The 16,637-nt window shown below is 36.9% G+C and overlaps 4 protein-coding genes across 5 annotated transcripts in view; 2 read left to right on the top strand and 2 right to left on the bottom strand.

Moving 5' to 3' along the window:
- The first annotated feature begins 74 nt into the window (after positions 1-74).
- Positions 75-1,203, top strand: LOC129787113 (NAD-dependent protein deacylase Sirt4). The gene is made up of 2 exons (XM_055822440.1): positions 75-311; positions 372-1,203. The coding sequence occupies exons 1-2, from the start codon at positions 131-133 to the stop codon at positions 1,109-1,111; spliced, it is 921 nt and encodes a 306-aa protein (XP_055678415.1). The 5' UTR covers positions 75-130; the 3' UTR covers positions 1,112-1,203.
- LOC129787112 (serine/threonine-protein phosphatase 4 catalytic subunit) lies at positions 1,152-2,746 on the bottom strand. The gene is made up of 4 exons (XM_055822439.1): positions 2,629-2,746; positions 2,268-2,476; positions 1,563-2,206; positions 1,152-1,495 (listed from the first exon to the last, which is right to left on the bottom strand). The coding sequence occupies exons 2-4, from the start codon at positions 2,415-2,417 to the stop codon at positions 1,366-1,368; spliced, it is 924 nt and encodes a 307-aa protein (XP_055678414.1). The 5' UTR covers positions 2,418-2,476; positions 2,629-2,746; the 3' UTR covers positions 1,152-1,365.
- Positions 2,747-3,092: 346 nt separating this feature from the next.
- LOC129787150 (flotillin-2) overlaps positions 3,093-16,637 on the top strand; it is a 131,420-nt gene continuing 117,875 nt past the window's right edge. Inside the window, exon 1 of one of the 2 annotated variants that reach the window (XM_055822500.1) lies at positions 3,093-3,703. In XM_055822500.1, the coding sequence (XP_055678475.1) occupies positions 3,655-3,703 (49 nt within the window). In that variant the 5' untranslated portion in view covers positions 3,093-3,654. The remainder of the gene's footprint in view (positions 3,704-16,637) is intronic. The other variant, XM_055822501.1, reaches the window with a different exon arrangement.
- Positions 7,711-15,796, bottom strand: LOC129787124 (glucose dehydrogenase [FAD, quinone]). Its single transcript, XM_055822455.1, has 3 exons — positions 11,553-15,796; positions 11,145-11,387; positions 7,711-10,538 (listed from the first exon to the last, which is right to left on the bottom strand). The coding sequence occupies exons 1-3, from the start codon at positions 11,770-11,772 to the stop codon at positions 9,013-9,015; spliced, it is 1,989 nt and encodes a 662-aa protein (XP_055678430.1). The 5' UTR covers positions 11,773-15,796; the 3' UTR covers positions 7,711-9,012.

Here is a 16,637-nt window from a genome sequence, read left to right on the forward strand (position 1 = left end):
AAGTGAATTAGCGCCAAAATTGCGCGTCGGCAAAAAAACTAAATTTTGACATTTAGCGGTCATGCCATAACCTCACTTTTCTGTTGTTTTTGTTGTTGTGGAATTTTCTCAGTACCTGACTTGCTCGAAAATGCGATTTTGCACCCTTACACGCAATTTTATGTCTTCCCCTGTATCACACATTGATAAGGGGATGTTTATCCCTAAACACAATCCCGTAGCTGAGAGTGACATTGCGAAATTAGAGGAATTTCTTCACAATAAATCCCGAATTCTCGTCCTGACTGGTGCAGGGATCTCCACGGAATCTGGTAATATCTTCACTGTTATTCAATTAAATTAATTAATTAATAAGAAAATTATTCTCTTAGGTATTCCGGATTATCGATCAGAAGGCGTAGGATTGTATGCTCGTTCCAATACCCGCCCAATTCAACATCCGGACTTTGTCAAGTACCCAGATGTGAGGAAAAGATACTGGGCGAGGAATTACGTTGGCTGGCCAAGATTCTCCAGTATTGAACCAAATGCAATTCATCACACTCTGGCAAAATTCGAACGCGAGGGGAGGATTTTGGGTCTTGTAACGCAGAATGTGGATTGCCTGCACACCAAGGCAGGAAGCAAGAAGCTCATAGAGATTCATGGGAATGGGTATACAGTTATCTGTCTATCGTGTGACTACTCCATTCCCAGGCATGACTTCCAGAGTATCCTCAATGGTCTCAATCCCTCCCTCGTAGCAACAATGACTGATATGCTTCGTCCGGATGGAGATGTGGATATCCCACAGGCAGCAATAGATGCCTTTGTGGTGCCTCCATGCCCCAAATGTGGGGGGAGTTTGAAGCCGAGAATTGTATTTTTCGGCGACAATGTTCCGATGAAGACAATTGAGGACATTGTGCGGTGGAATTGCGAAAGTGATGGGCTGCTGGTTCTCGGCTCCAGCCTCCTCGTCTTCTCTGGCTATCGTCTTGTTATGCAAACCAAGGAACTAGGTCTCCCGGTGGCAATTGTCAACATTGGCCAAACACGTGGTGATGCCCTGGCGGACCTCAAAATCTCCGCCAAATGCGGTGACATCATACCACGCCTGTTTGCACGATAGGGCATCCCCCGTGGGTCAAAAGATCACAATCCGTAGCACGTTCTGTCTCTAATTTATTTTATTATTCAATTTTTTCTTTTGCTCGCTCATGTGATTATTCCGCGTAAATACATAGAAATCAATGGATAAAAAAATGCTATGGGATCTCTTCGGTGCCCATGAAGGGGGGGATGATGTGCCACAGCGTCTGTATGGGGGCTCCGTGGCCGGATCCGCGGGACGACTGAGATGAATTTGGGGCGAAGTGGGGAGCGTTACAGGAAGTAATCTGCCTGTGGTTTTTTCGACGGAATGCCTCGACTTTCTTGCGGGGCTGCCTCAAAAATGGTAAAGTCTCTCTGTAGGTGCTCGTTTAGTTCCAGAATTGCTGCTACATTACCGCAACTACATGGAGGATATCGAAGCATTTATCTTTGAGTTTCTTAATTTTTTATCTGGAGAATTAACTTACCGATAGCAGTAGTTGGGAGCAGACCACACGGTGAGAACGGTTTCATTGAAGTGCCACTTGTAGCCCTCCATGACCAGCTGGTGTGCTCTGCAGATCATGTCGATATCATTGGCGGTGTTGAATTGTGCAACGACGTCGCTACCAAAGAGATATCCAGCTCCACGCGGTGATACACCCCATCCCTGTGTGTCTTCGGGATCACTCCAGAGGAGATCACACATGGGGCCATCGTGGGGAACCTCCTGTTTCCGATCGATAGAACGAATCTGATCCAGATACTGAATGGAAGGGCTAAGACCGCCGTGTACGCAGAAAATCTTGCCGTCAATGATGGCCGAGAGGCTGAGATAGTCAAAAATCTCCGTGCAGTAGCGCCAGACGGTAACTGACCCATACTTGCGCATACACTCATCATAGAAGCCGTAAACCTGTGTGATCTGCCGGGATTCGTGATTCCCACGGATGAGGGTTATTCGGTCGGGGTAGCGAACTTTCAGGGCGAGCAACAGCAGAAAGGTTTCCACGCTGTAGTAGCCCCGATCAACAAAATCGCCCATAAACAGGTAGTTTGTCTCAGGGACGTCTCCGCCAACCTTGAATAGCTCCTTCAGGTCATAGAATTGCCCGTGGATGTCACCACAAACCTACAAAGAAACTCATTTGGATATCATTTCAACAGCTTTTGAGGATGCGAGGAGAGCTTACTGTTACTGGTGAGTCCACACGCTGGACATTGCCCTCCTCGACGAGAATCTCTCGTGCCTTTGCGCAGAGGGCCTTCACTTCGTTTTCCTTTATGATCTCGCATCGCTTCAGTTGTTCTATTTGTCGATCTAGATCGCTGTAGTCAGTCATTGTAGGTTCCTAGGTGCTTATTTCTACGGCGGATACTCCTAAAAAATGTACACAAACTCCTGGAAAGAGGAGAAATACCCAGTTTGAGGTATCCACCAGACAAGCCCCACCTAATTGCCAAAAAACCACTTTTTCCCCTCATCCACCAAGCTACGAGTAGCTGGGGGTTCACCACTAGCTCACAGAGCACCTTTTTACACCAATTAATTACCTCTATCTTAAGTACCACGGGGAGAAAATGATAAAATTTCCTAAAAACGATTTGCGTCTATTCTTCTGCTGTCAACGCAAAAAAAATGACAAATCCCAGTTTTATGTACGTTTCACAGACCGCAACGTATGTTTCACATGTGTTTCGTTACTTCCATGAAATGGATGAAACATGAAACTAAAGATTTCAAAATATTTACATTTTCCGATAAGTTTTTCCCAATTTTAGGGCATTTAGCGGATTTTTCCTGGGAAAATAGCATAACCATTGTGCATCCCCATCACTTGTTGAGGGATGCAATCCCAAAGAATTAGCTGACACGCCAGGGAAGAGGGAAAATGAGGATATTCTCTCGGGGCTGGGATAACCTTGAGAGAAAAATGGATTTTATCGTTTTTCTTTTATCTAAATAACTCTTATCGCATGTCTATTTACCTCATTGGTGTCTCATTAATCCCCAATTGGCGAAATATTGTGATTAATGGGTGATAAAATGCAGGAAAATGGAGCTTTTCCGCGCGGTGCCAGAGAGCCTGCGCACTATGCGGCTATGTTGTTTCTTCTGACGGACGCCATTCATTTCCCAGCGCGGCCTGATGGAGAGGTTTTGCGATAAATAGCCGATTATTTTGCTGAAATTCACGCGAAAAAGTTTCCCATTGGCATCCAGGAGGGTAATTCCCGTGAGAAGGGTATCTGTGCATTGTGGATTGTGTTGTTCAGGGTGGTTTTGTGAAGTAATTGAGGTTGTTTTTGGGGGTGGCAATTCAGGTCCGCAGTGACTCACGCGTTGTGTTTTCTCACTGCATTCTTTTTGCTGTTGTTGGAGGAAAAAAAAGGAATTTCACGTGAGATTATCCAGTGCAGGTGCAGTGGGTGGAGTGAAAAGTAAATATTTGCAGCAGTTGGAAGTAGAGAAAATCCCCGGGAGTGTGCCAGCGAGGGAGAATTTGATAAGGAACAGCAAGTCCGGATAGGAAGAAGAGTCAACAAGAACGCACCGCGACAGCTAAGGAAGAAAAAAAAATGGGAAATATCCACACAGTCGGACCAAATGAGGCCCTCATCGTCTCAGGTGAGTCGCAAATTGCACCTAATGAGGAGGATTTACATTGGGGAAGCATGCCTGGTTGGGGTTCTGGTCAGTTCCCTTTGGTGGGGTTGTGTCATTCCAATCGACAAGAACGGGCCAGTGTCCCACTGACGTCACGCCTTTGATAACGCAACGTCGGTACACACGCACATCACACAAAAGAGCACCCATATAGGCAGGCAGTCGCCCTCCGATGAATGGGGCGAAAGAGTAAATATTCATACGATGTCATTCCCATTTAACGACCGTTTCCGCCCCATGAACACCCCCGGAGGGTGATGACACAAAAAAACCACCGCAGGGGGAGGCGAAAATTTGCGTAAAACGCCAGAGAGGCGCTCAGTGTGTGTCTATTTTTAGCGCCCCACATGCCCCGAACATGCCCAACCCTCGAGAGGAGCTCAAGATTTTAAGGGGGCCACGGAATGCGCGCCTTATCGCGCGATGGTTTTTTTTGGCGAAACAATCCAAACACGAGTCATTCTTGTTGATTGCGACACTAACATGAAAATTATCGTCTCTATCACTGCTATCAGCAATGTTCAGAACATTGGGCAACATCGCAGATTTTATCGCAAATTCGGTACGCAATTCATTCGTCCGGAAATGTGTGAGTGTGTATTCGGGGAGTAATGGGGGGCTCTAAATGGTCAAGCAATTGAGAGGCAATGCTCGAGGGAGCATCATTATGCAAGGAACGTTAAGCTATGGAGATAAGTGGAATGATTTTTAATTATTTACACGGAGGGTGAAGGACCTCACAAGAGATTTACTGTGAGCTCCACTATTTGAAATTGTTTTGTTAAGTTTGGAGGGAAGAATTTAATTCTAAATCTAGAACCTGTTTTACGATAAAATCCTCATTTTGCATTTTTTCATTTTTGGTTTGTTTCAGTTCTTTCAAGTTTCGTAATATTAATTATGGGAATTAACCCATTTTCATCCCAAGCTAGGTTTTCTAGGCAAAAACTTGGCTATAATTCTAACAATTTTCCTGGAAAAGTTCTCTCTGAACGCTTCCAAAATTAATATTCAATTGGAAAAAGAATCACAGCCAAAAAGTTATTCTAAAACAAAAGTCTGACTTTTTTCTACAAAAACAAAAATTTTAGTTTAGTTTCTGATTCCGGTAGCTTTGTTTAAAAGGTTCAGGACTTTTTATGAAGAATTAGGAATGTTTTCAAGAATTTTAAAAATAATATTTTACTTTTAATTTTTTTCTCTTCGGAATATACAAAAAAATAATCAGGATTCATTCCTTTGTCAGTTTCAATAATAAAGATGCTTATCCAGAAATTGGATTCAATTAAAAGTTTTTGAAAAATAAAATTTAGATCTAGAAAATCGAGGAATATGAAATTTATTTGAAAATTTGGTTTTCAGATTGATTGATGTGACTGATGTAAAAATGAGCAAATGTAGAAACTAATGGGCTAATTCTTCTCTTTGCAAGCTAAATTCTAGCTCCCTAGCTATTAAAGTTGGTCTTGTCTTGCGAGTCCTGCACTTTGCTGTTTTTAGAACTCCAGATCAATTGTCTTATTGTTTTTTATTCTTTGAGAAAAAGGCTTCTGTGTGATCCCTTAGAAGCTTAAAATAGAATCAACTTTAAAAATAAAGGAAATTCTATCGATTTTTTACTTAAAAAAAACTTTGTTAAAGTTTTCAAGAAAAAAGTAACTTTTTTCATCTATCAATCTTCTTTTCTAAAAGTCCCTGCAGAAGAAACTTGAGAAGTAAATTGCATTTAATAAAATTTTTTCTCAAGCAAAATTCATAACTTATTAAAGTTTTCATGTCTTCATATCATCTTCCATTAACCAGAAAACTTACATGAAAGGAGGAAGCATAAACAAAAAAATCATATTTCTAAAACTTTCAGAGTAACTTTTCAATGTAATATAGTTTTCCAAACTAATGGATTCCAAAGAACTTCTCATAAACTCATTTTCCACCGCAATTTCATAAACTGTAAGGAAATGCGTTTATATCGTTTATATCCTAGAGTATTCTTGATATATATACCTATGAATATTTACTTTACCAGCATCAAATTCTGAAAGTTCATTAAAATGCTTTCAAAAGACTCATCAAAAAGTTCATAGATTTTGAACTTGAATAAAAAAGTGAGAGTCCACACAATTTGGTGATAAGGTTTGTAAATTGAAATTGCTATGAATAAATTATGAGAAGTGAATCATCATTAATTTCAATGTTCTACAATTTATGGGCATTTTCCTACACAACAGAGAGCCCTCAATCAATAGTCTGGGGAAGTGTATGCAGGAAGTGAAGTAAAACAGCACGCGGATTGTCCGAAAAAAGCCCAGAAAAATCAATAAAGAACTCCGCACTATAAAGTGGAATAAAATGAATAAAATTCAATTCAAATGAGGTTCACTGTATGACCACAGCATTCAATTGATTTTAAATAGGGTGACATGTAAATTTTTAATTCCACCCTCTGTATTAAATGAACAGACATGTGTCTGATTAAAATTCAATTGATATAACCGCAATTATATATCAAAACAACATTCCATTAAGCCCTCTTAAGGGGTGGGGTGGTTTGATTGCACTCCAACATAGAAAAAAGCAAAAAGAGATCTCATCAAAAATTTAAATCTTTTGGGAATTTTTCCATATTTTCTCTTGGCTTCAAGTGCTTCTCATATTTATGTTCTATTTTTGTACGTTAAAAAAAGCACAACATTCTTCAATTGCCACCGAGGGTATTATTATTTGTCGAGAATTCCTGGAAAATATTCAAGATTTCCATCAAGGATTGGGGGGAGCTTGTACAATTTGCAACTCTTCAGGGAAATACTGCGCTCTGAATCATTCCACACCACACACAATGACTTGCACTGAAGCTTTTTGCCAGAAAGTTGTCGAGGAAGAAATTCTACACAAATTGCAACGGCGCAGAAAGCGAGAAAAAAATTCTCTTTTATGTTTTATTATAATTTTTTGCGGCGTCACAAATGATGGGAGACTTTTCATGTAAAATAAAGGAATATGTTAAAATTTTATGGACAGACCCAGGGGTCAATGTGATGTCTGAATTCTCCGAAGAATGCCCAAGACAAATACATTGCACCTCATACAGAGGCACACACTGTCAAAAGTTACTTAACAGCAATATATGAAACCAATTAGCGAATTTTATTTAGCAAACCCAAATTTCTCATCTTTGTGGTGTCTTTTTCTTTACTTTTGCGAGACAAATCGATTCTTTGAAGAATTTTGTGAAAAGGAACACATTGTCCATCCATATATTGAACAGAATTTCAATTTGATAGCCAATAAAGCATTTTAAGAGGTTTCTCTGACAGGTTTTGAGAGTAAAAGATTAACGATTTAGCATAGTAGGAATTCTGCAAACCTTTGCATTTTATTATTAGAGATTTTACTTTTGGGAATTGTCATAAATTTTTCAATCAATAGTGAAAGAAAAATCTGAAAGAGAAAAGATATTACCTTGTAATAAATTTTTTGCTTAATCGTTTGATTCAATTTTTGTCTAGACGCGAAAATGGACATAAGAAAAATAAAACAGTAATAAGGAACTTGTAGAGTAAGGATCTATAAAATTATATAATAAGCCTTTATTGTTTAAAAGACTTTAAAAAAGAAACTACAGGTTTAATGGACCAGGAAATGAGAGAACTGTAAATAGTAGTTTTTCCTAGAAACAGGGCTATAAAGTCACGGTCACGCTATGGGAAATTTTTTTAAAAAAATCTTTATAAAAAGTTTTAAAAACATTGTTTTTTGTTGCTAGTACTATTTTCAAGGGCTTCATAACCTTGGATTAGAAAAAAGGATTTTTTTTATTATTCCAGTTCTTAATTTAAGTTATAAAATTAACATATTAAAAAAAACCTTTCCTGAAAGTTTTTTTGTCTTCAAAATATGTACAATAATGTAGTTTGTAATTATCTTTAAATTATCTTTTAAATCAATTTAAAAAGATAAAATAAAAATTCTTTTTTGAACATTATTTTCTTTTATTCTTTAATCTTACAAAAGTTTTTTTATTCATTTTTTTTTATTATTTCATTAATTTATATCGCTCACAATTCCTCTCGGAGTTTCGTTTAAAATTTGTACCTTAATCTAAAAATCCTAGAACCACTATAATCCACTTTTTATTGTTTTACTTTCCCTGCTCTGATTGTTTTTTTTTCCTACTTATTTCATAATATTTAAATTAAGAAATAATTTTTATTAAAAATGCAATTAAAATTTAATCAATTTTTGTTCTAAAATAATTATTTTAATAGATTTAATTTTTATTTTAAAAATTCCTAATTTTTATATAATTTTCAATAAAGGTTTGTTGGAATTCCACGCTTGTTGATTTTTTTTAGTAAATAAAAAAAAAACAAAAGGTTTCAGTTTCCCAACAAACGTATTAAATAACTTGATTAACTATGCTTTAGATGGGGTGTTTATAAATTAAAATTAAACTGGATTAAACAATTTATGAGGCACGAGGTGGAATTTGAAACAGCTGAAATGGTTGAAGTGGAAAATAAATCTTCGCAGCATAATGCAAAGCACAACCGAAGGGAGTTGATGAAGGAATTACGAGTTGGTTATATCCTAAATCGGGTCATGTTTGCCATCAATAAAGGGCACTGACCCATAAAGTGCCATGGTTGGAAATGTCCATGAGTATTGCTATTTAATTTAGGGAGAAAGCTTTTAGCATGAGTGCCCCGTGTTGTATCCCATTTTCGGAGCCACACACTCACATGGTGGTGTGAATCAGGCGGTGATAAATCGATAATTCAGATGGGAAAAGGAGAATTGGGTGGGAATTGCTGGAAGGTATTTTTCGTGAAAGAAGAGAAAATGATTTTGAGATGATTGTTCTATTGCTTGGCTGGCCCCTGCTGGTCGCAATGAGTTGGAAAAATGCTTTGCGACTCTGTGGGTGAAAATGAATTGAATGCTTGTTCAAGCGGGTCGGGTTAGAAAATTATCAAGAACGTAAATCAACGTTAATTAATATGCACCCCTTTTTTCTCATCCTGGAAAAATTCTCTGTGCGGTGTACTTAGAGCCAGGCATTTGACGAAAAATGATAGTGAAGCCATATTCGCTATTTATACTTCGTTCAAGTACCCGGTGGTAAGGGTGTGTTTGTAATGTTGGGGGTATCTGCCAATCCGAAGAGATAGAATTTCAGCACGTTTCCTTGTACCCTCATTTAGGGGTGGTTTGAAAAATTACCACATATATTTTTCCTTAATCATATAAATTATATCGACATCATTTTGTGATCAGTGGAATGTAATTTTAGTCTTCTGCATCCTCTCATCCACCCAATCGGCCTTTATCATATCCGCACACTTCTCACCAATCATGAAGGAGACGGCATTTGTATGGCCTGTAATTGGATACGGGATAATACTGTTGTCGGCAACACGAAGTCTCTGAATTCCATGTACGTGTAAATGGGGATCTACAATTGTTGTTGGATCACTCGATAGACCCATTTTGCACGTACCCACCTGATGATGGAGTGTACAGGAGAGCGTACGAATTGAGCATCTCCAGTAGTCATCTGTGCCGAAATGCAGATGCGCACAATTCGGCAATGGCCTATCCCAAATTCTAGTTCCTATAGCTTGCATAGCAGGTGTCTGAGATATCCTTATAACTTCCTTTGTGGCCTCAAGGAGAATTTCGAGATCTTCTTCGTACTTAAAGTAGTTTGGATAGAATTTTGGCCAATGCCAAGGATTCTTATCCTGCAATCGTATGTAGCCTATTGATTTAGGTCGGAACTGCATGACAAAGGCAGACCAATGGTCTGTAGGATACCTTTCTAGGGGTTTGTAGACAGCTTCATAGATATCTCTACGAATATTCATCCCTCGACTAACACCAGCTCCTTCGTCTGATGCAAAACTCCCACCAAGCTGAATTATCTCAGCATCTGGCCAATCTGGGGGATCTTGACTATTTGGTGATTTGTAGAACGTTAAAGACTCAACGCCTCCAATCATTGTAAACAATCCCTTTCCAAACAGATAATCCTTGACATCTAGAGCTGTGATACGGTTTACGGAGAGCGTGGTTCCTGTTGTGTTTGTTACGAAAGTAAGTCCTGAGTGACTCATGTGGTCGTACATTGTTTGCCCAACGGGGAGATTTTGGAGAACAGGAATGCCCAGTTCATTCAAATGATCCTCTGGTCCAATCCCAGATAACATTAGCAGCTGTGGACTATTGAACGTTCCTGCTGAGAGGATAACTTCTCTAACAGCGTACGCCTGTCGTGTTTTCTTATTCCTCACATACTCAACTCCGTAGGCTATCTTGTTTTCTGGATCAATGAGAATTTTCGTTACACGACTGTTAATTAGGATCTTTAAGTTTGGTCGATTGTGCATTATAGGGCGAAGAAAAGCACTGGCAGCACTATGTCTAACTCCTCGAGAAGTTGTGGCCTGTACGTAAGAAGTTCCAACTTGGCTCTCTCCATTGTAGTCAAGCTTCCTGTAGCCAGCTTGTCGAGCTCCCTTTAGGAATGCCCTCGCAGGTGCCGTTCTATAGGCAACATACTCAACATTTAGATTCCCATTCCGATTGTGATAAGGCGAATTCTCAAGCCCCTTGAGCATAGCTCTTTCAGATTTCTTAAAATACGGCAAGACTTCATTGTAGGACCATCCGTAGTTTCCTTCCTGTGCCCATCTATCGAAATCTCGACGATTCCCACGATTGTAGATCATGTAGTTTATAGCACTAGTTCCCCCGAGAACTTTTCCTCGTGGAAAAGCACACTTTTGATCGTACATTCCTGGAAAATTCATAAGAAAAAAAATGAATGAAGAAACTGAATGTTATGAAAAATCGGGGAGGTCTGTTTGTAAATATTTACTTTTCGCGTTTTCCACAAGCGCCATAAAAACTCCAAGGTTTAAATTTAGGATTTTAGTCTAAAATGCTTCGACATGGAATTTAAGGCAATAAATAGAGTTTATTGTGGTTTATGATGGAGGTAAAAAATAGAAGAGATCTCAATCAATGTTCCGTTTAATAAAGTTTAACTAACTCTTTGTGATTGAATTTTAATTGCACACAATATTTTTTTCAAAGCAAATTCATTTAATAAAATTAAATGCACTTCACCTTGAAAAGAAGTGCAATATAAAGAAAGAGAAAGAAGGCAAATATTTTGAAATTCTTGTAATTCAATTTTGAGTTATTTGTTTTTTATTATGGAATGTGCATAATTAAAAGTTCTAGATTCGATTTAAGTCCGGAATTGTTGTGTTTTATTTTGCACTTGGAAAGTCTTCTTGGTCAATCAATATATTTTATTTTATTCTAACTAGAATAGAATTTTTTAAGAGAAAAAAGATCTTTATTTAATATTTTAAAATAAATAGATTAACTCACTCACCCCAGCAAACTCCTGGTTCGGGTTCGGTTGTGTAGCCCCAGTTGGAGGCTGTTAGTGGTAGGTAACCAGTAATTGCGGGTATATCGTGGGCGATCGTCTCGAGTCCACCAGCCTCGAGGAGGAGAATTTTCCAATGTGGATTTTCCGATAAGCGATTCGCCAGCACACAGCCAGCCGGTCCTGAGCCCACAATTATGAAATCATACTGTTTGGTGGGTGACGCTGACGGTGGCAGAGGGGAACCTGAATTGTATTGAATATTTTGGTCTCACTTCCACATTTCATAATAAGTATTTCAGTGATAGTGAGCATTTAAAGTGAATTGATCGAAAGGCAAAAATGTATTGTATAAAAGTCTGAATACTTTCTCACTACATAATTCTCACAATCAGAGAGCGAATGTCTTACCGAAATATGTTTGGGGATAGGGTGTAACATAATCCTTCATATGCTGAGAGATGTTCTGCATGAGATATGTGTAGTGATCGATGGAATTGTCGAGGGTGAATCCGTATACAGGTGGTTGGTAGGGATTGAATAAGTGAATTGACATGCCACATTTCACGACAAACACTTGGAGGCACAACAGCTGAAGCAATTGTGTAGCATGAAAAGAGGGTAGCCACATGTTGCAGTGGGTGCAAAAAGAAAGTGGGTAAGTCGTTCACAATGAAGAGTATCCAAGAAAGAGAACTTTGAATCACGCACTACCACTCACGTTTGATATGAAACGACAAAACATGCAATGTGGGCCACAAACACCGTGGCGAAGGTGTTGGAGATTTTATTTTACTTTATTTTGCCGCGCTTTTGAAACAGTAGCCAAATGTGCTGAAAATGTGTCTCAAGAAGAACTCAAAGGAGGGGGTCCGCCTTGAATAGTGGCTCACGAAGAAATGACCAAAGTCCCGTTGAGTGTTCTGTGGAAGAGCTCGCGATTCCTTCAGCTGGTGGCTACATTATTGCAAGAAAGACTTGGTGGGAATGGCAAGGCAATAAACTTAGCTTCCTCAGCAACATATACAAGAAATGTGTTATGTGTTGCTGTTCTCGAAAAAAAAAGAAATAAATATAAAATAAAAATGAAAGAGAAAGAAAGATGAAAATGGTGGTGGAAATGTATGGTGGATAGGGAAGAAAATCCAGAGACACTTTGCAGTGTTACAATCTTGGTTGACCTGTTTGGATTTAAGCTTCGTCAAGTTAAAGCAATCTAATTAAATTAATTATAAAAATTAACTTATAACCACACACAGAAAAAAAAAAGTTTTAATTAATCTTCTTTTTTTTAGTTTGAGATTAAATTGTGTCTTTTTACCACATTTCCAATGTTAAAGTCCTCAGGGAGATGAAGGACGCCTTTTCAAGGAAATTAGACGACGATGGAATTTTATGATCTTTTTTTTCTTGTGAAATAAAACTTTTTCCCTTGGATTGTATGTAATAAAACTATTGCTATTTTAAATCTGACAGATTGGGGGCACTCCAAAATTAAAATAAGATCAATTCACGGAAAATCCGTTACTTACGCCATTTCAAACGCCCAACACTCACTGTTTAACGTGCAGAACTTTCAGGCCCACAATGTGCGAAACGGTGCAAAAAGTGCTCATGCTTCGCGAGTGACAAATAATAAATCCGTTTTGTTCTTGAAGAGCTTTATTTAACTCCAAATTGAAGTCGACAAGTTTACTTAAAAGTGCATATTTGCATGCAAGTTGTGAATTTTTTTTCTTTATAATTCGCTAAAAAGAAACTACCTATTTATTCAACTTCAACGGTTGTGCTAAAAGAGAGAACTTGTTTATTTTGCCAACAGATTTGTGCGAGAAATGTTTTCGCTTGGAAACTTTTATCACAGAGACGAATGTATTTATTTACAGGTGGGAGTTTTTAAATACTAAACGAGACGTTTATTGAAACGAGAATTTGAAAAACATGACATTGACATATTTTTCTTGTCAGTGTCATCGTTTGAATTTAAAAATAAACGTTTATTTCTTCGGAAATCAATGTCAAATTCTCGTAAAGATTCCCGTCAAATTGGAAAGAAATAATAAACGTTTATTGCTTTGTGAGCTCTATGATTGATCAGAATTGTACGTTGACTTATGAGATATATAAAAACCATAAAAATATATTTTTGACAGAAGAAATTTGACGTAAAATAGGAATTGACATTTATGTCAAACTGTCAACTATTTTTTGACAGCTTAAATAAAAATCTTGGATATTTTGTTATTAGTTTTAAATCGATTAACTGCTTAAATTTTTTTAATCAAAGTTTCATTGTCATTAAATTTTGAAATTAAAAAAATTGGTGCCATAGCACTAAAATTTCTACCACAAGTCTGTAAGTAAAGAAAGTCATCAAATATTGATACCGAATTTTTCTCTATGTGTAATCTTTTCTTGCTGTGCTGGAAATATAGCGTGTCTTGCTGTGAGGTCAAATCGACAGGTGGATTTATTTCTGGTTGTACTCACCATGTTGTGTGCTAGATTATGTTGTGATGTACTATATTTTGCTAAGAAGCTATAAATTGATAATCTCATTTATTTTCTCAAACAATAAATCACTTTATTCCATTTGATGGACACACTCCGCCCAAAATATTGCTTTTCTCAACTTTATATCAAAACACCCATAAAATATTACTCTCACCTCTTTACAAAGTGTATGGGAGGGCGTCATAAATTAATGTTCTCTGACTGATTGGTAATTTGCATAATTTGTCGATGATGGACGAATAAAAAATGTGCCCTTTGATGGAAGTTTTATGTTAATTATATTGCATAGATTGGGGAGACGATTAATTGAGCGAGACACGTTAAATCATCAATGATAGTTTGATAAGACTCTCTGTTGTATAGTATTAGGGGTTTTCCTCTGGGTATTACAATTAGGTCGATGTGATAGTTTGATGCGGTTAGGTAATTGTTGGCAAAGTTCCAGTTTTAACGTTGCATGGACTAGTTGTTTGGATTTATTGCAATTTTGTAATTAATTATATTCTCCGTGTGAGTCACACCTCGCTGATCGGTGCATTTCGGGTTACATCGTGGTACCATCGATGACATTTATTAAATGTCAAATTTGAATTTTAAATTTATTTTAACGGTCATTGAATTTAAGATAGGGAAATAAAAATTAATATCGATATATTTAACAGAAAAACGCATGAAAAGTCTGTGAAAAAAGTGAGGAAAAGTCACTCATAAAAAAAAAGCGATAAGTTTACAAAATATTGTTATACAAAAAATTGTAGACATACATTTTAGCAAATTTAATATTATTCAAGTTATGCAACGTCTATAATGCATTCACTCTTTATAATTTCCTGATGCTTTTTATTTCTTTCGCGCACCGCGTAAAACATAAATTTACTTGTTAATTCCGATTGCATGGCTAGATAGCAAGGAGATTGATATTATATAGCGTCTTGGGGAGTTTCATATACCTACAACATTTTTATGTTTACTGCAAACAATACATAGAGTAACCTTGCACCAAAGCTCTCTTTAGCATACGTCATCATTTGGAAGTAGCATAGCTGCTGAAAGTTTTACGATGTCTATAGGGCACTTGGTTAGTATTATTGTTGATGCAAAAGATATTTCTTTCTCTCTCTACATAGTTTCCAGAGGAAATGCAAAAATATGCATTCATGCTACCAGATGAAATGCAAAGGATCGTTGGAAGGAGATTTTCTTGAATTTTATTCGCAGAAATGGAGAAAGGCAGCAAAAAATTGAATGCAGAACAACCAAATTCTCGTGAGACGGCAAAATTTTCGTCTTGTAATTCAGGTTTTGCTTCCTTTATAGTGCTCCACACGATGAACTTGACCTTTGGGCCAATGTGAGAGATCATTGCACGCTCCAACATGAAATAAAAAGAATCATTTCTCAGAACATCATCAATTCCAAAAAGGACAAAGACGTCTTCCCGCTGAAAAATTATATATTCCATGCAGTTCATTAAACTCACGTCGAAATTTATTCTGAAAACTGAAAAAAAAAAAGAATTTTTATCTCCAAATTATTGCTCTGCTCACAATGTCACGCACGGAATGTTGCTAACGATCTTTTGGGCTTTTTTTTTCGTCTTTGTCGCCAAATCGTAATAGAAACTTTATGTATTTTAGTACATAATCGCTTTAGTTTAAAGTGTTTTAAAGTTTAAACTGACCTAGAGATTATAATGTGAAGCCAAAAAAATTACAGCATCAAATTCGAGCTTCAAATTCAATGTTCGACAGCTCAGGTGGATGCTGTGAAGGTCTGATTGGTGATGGCGTGAAGAAATCCATACATTAAAGTCACTGATATGAATGATAAATGCGCAATAGTGGGGCGGGCTTGTAGAAGTTGATATTTTTTCCAATAAAACCATAAAAATGTTTGAATTAATTAAAGAAAAAAAAATGATGATCTGATGTGCTTAATCTGTTTCATCTTTCTGATCAACGTTCGTGAACCATTTAATGCTTTTTTTAATGTTTGCCAGATTTGTTGGATTCGCTGGAGGATAAAAAGTTATGATTAAAAGTAAATAAAAGATTACTCAATATGTAATTAAAAAGATTAGAATAAATCTGAATTTATGTAATTGCAAATTATAGAATAATAGAAAACCTACGCATATAGAGACACGCGTCAATTTCTTTGAATTTCAAATTTAATAAATAATATAAAAAATAAGAACGACAAGTTCAAGTTTACACCGTAATAAATAAATAAAATTAAAATGCATAAGAATGTCTCACTGTGTCGGGAAAGCCAAATATGAATCATTTCTTGCAAAATTCTTGCATTTATTGCTGAGGTTTTTTCGTACGCAATCTGTTGAGGCCATTGAATTGCTAAAATGGTGCATTACAAACGGAAATATTTTTTTTTGTTCGCGTAAAAAGAATTATTTATTGTTACCTCTTTAAATTCATTGAGTGATATTGACGCAGGTGAATTAGTGTTTGCCTTCTTTTTTTCCCCCGTACGCGAGACACTGAATGAATCAAATTCCTTGGGTCTTGGTTTGGTTTTTGCTTCTTTGCACCTCATTAAAATAAAAACTTTTTTATATGTGTGAAAAACCCGTTGAATATGCATGTTTGAGCATACTTAATGGCAATGATACGATTATTATTTTTTTCGAAGAAACTTGCTATTACAACCATGTTTATTCTGTTTATTACTCTCAAACATATGGTGGCTGTTTTGAATTGTCTGTAAATATTCTTTTTTAATATATTTTTTGGAGTGAATGGAAAGGTGGCAAAGGTATTTATATTTGTATAATTGCAAGGGAATTCACGTTGGCTTTTTCCATAGAAGGTGCTACAATTTGTACTGTAAAGACGAACTGCAAAATGGGTGGATAGGTTTGATTTGAATTTAATAGAATTAAAATCAAATTGAAAAAAAAATAGATAATTAATCCGTTAAAACATCATCAGAGAATTTAATAAAATTTCCTAGTTTTTAAGGGAC

This window comes from Lutzomyia longipalpis, chromosome 1, assembly GCF_024334085.1.
Source record: "Lutzomyia longipalpis isolate SR_M1_2022 chromosome 1, ASM2433408v1".
In the NCBI taxonomy this organism is placed as follows: Eukaryota; Metazoa; Arthropoda; class Insecta; order Diptera; family Psychodidae; genus Lutzomyia; species Lutzomyia longipalpis.

Bases quoted from the DNA above. Each gene is read 5' to 3' on its own strand.
- LOC129787113 (XM_055822440.1), top strand. From the start codon at position 131: ATGCGATTTTGCACCCTTACACGCAATTTTATGTCTTCCCCTGTATCA. The intron at 312-371 runs GTAATATCTTCA...TTATTCTCTTAG, and splicing joins AGGGATCTCCACGGAATCTG to GTATTCCGGATTATCGATCA.
- LOC129787124 (XM_055822455.1), bottom strand. From the start codon at position 11,772: ATGTGGCTACCCTCTTTTCATGCTACACAATTGCTTCAGCTGTTGTGC. The intron at 11,388-11,552 runs GTAAGACATTCG...AATACAATTCAG, and splicing joins CTATCCCCAAACATATTTCG to GTTCCCCTCTGCCACCGTCA. The intron at 10,539-11,144 runs GTGAGTGAGTTA...TGAATTTTCCAG, and splicing joins CGAACCAGGAGTTTGCTGGG to GAATGTACGATCAAAAGTGT.
- LOC129787112 (XM_055822439.1), bottom strand. From the start codon at position 2,417: ATGACTGACTACAGCGATCTAGATCGACAAATAGAACAACTGAAGCGA. The intron at 2,207-2,267 runs GTAAGCTCTCCT...GTTTCTTTGTAG, and splicing joins GTGTGGACTCACCAGTAACA to GTTTGTGGTGACATCCACGG. The intron at 1,496-1,562 runs GTAAGTTAATTC...TCCTCCATGTAG, and splicing joins GCTCCCAACTACTGCTATCG to TTGCGGTAATGTAGCAGCAA.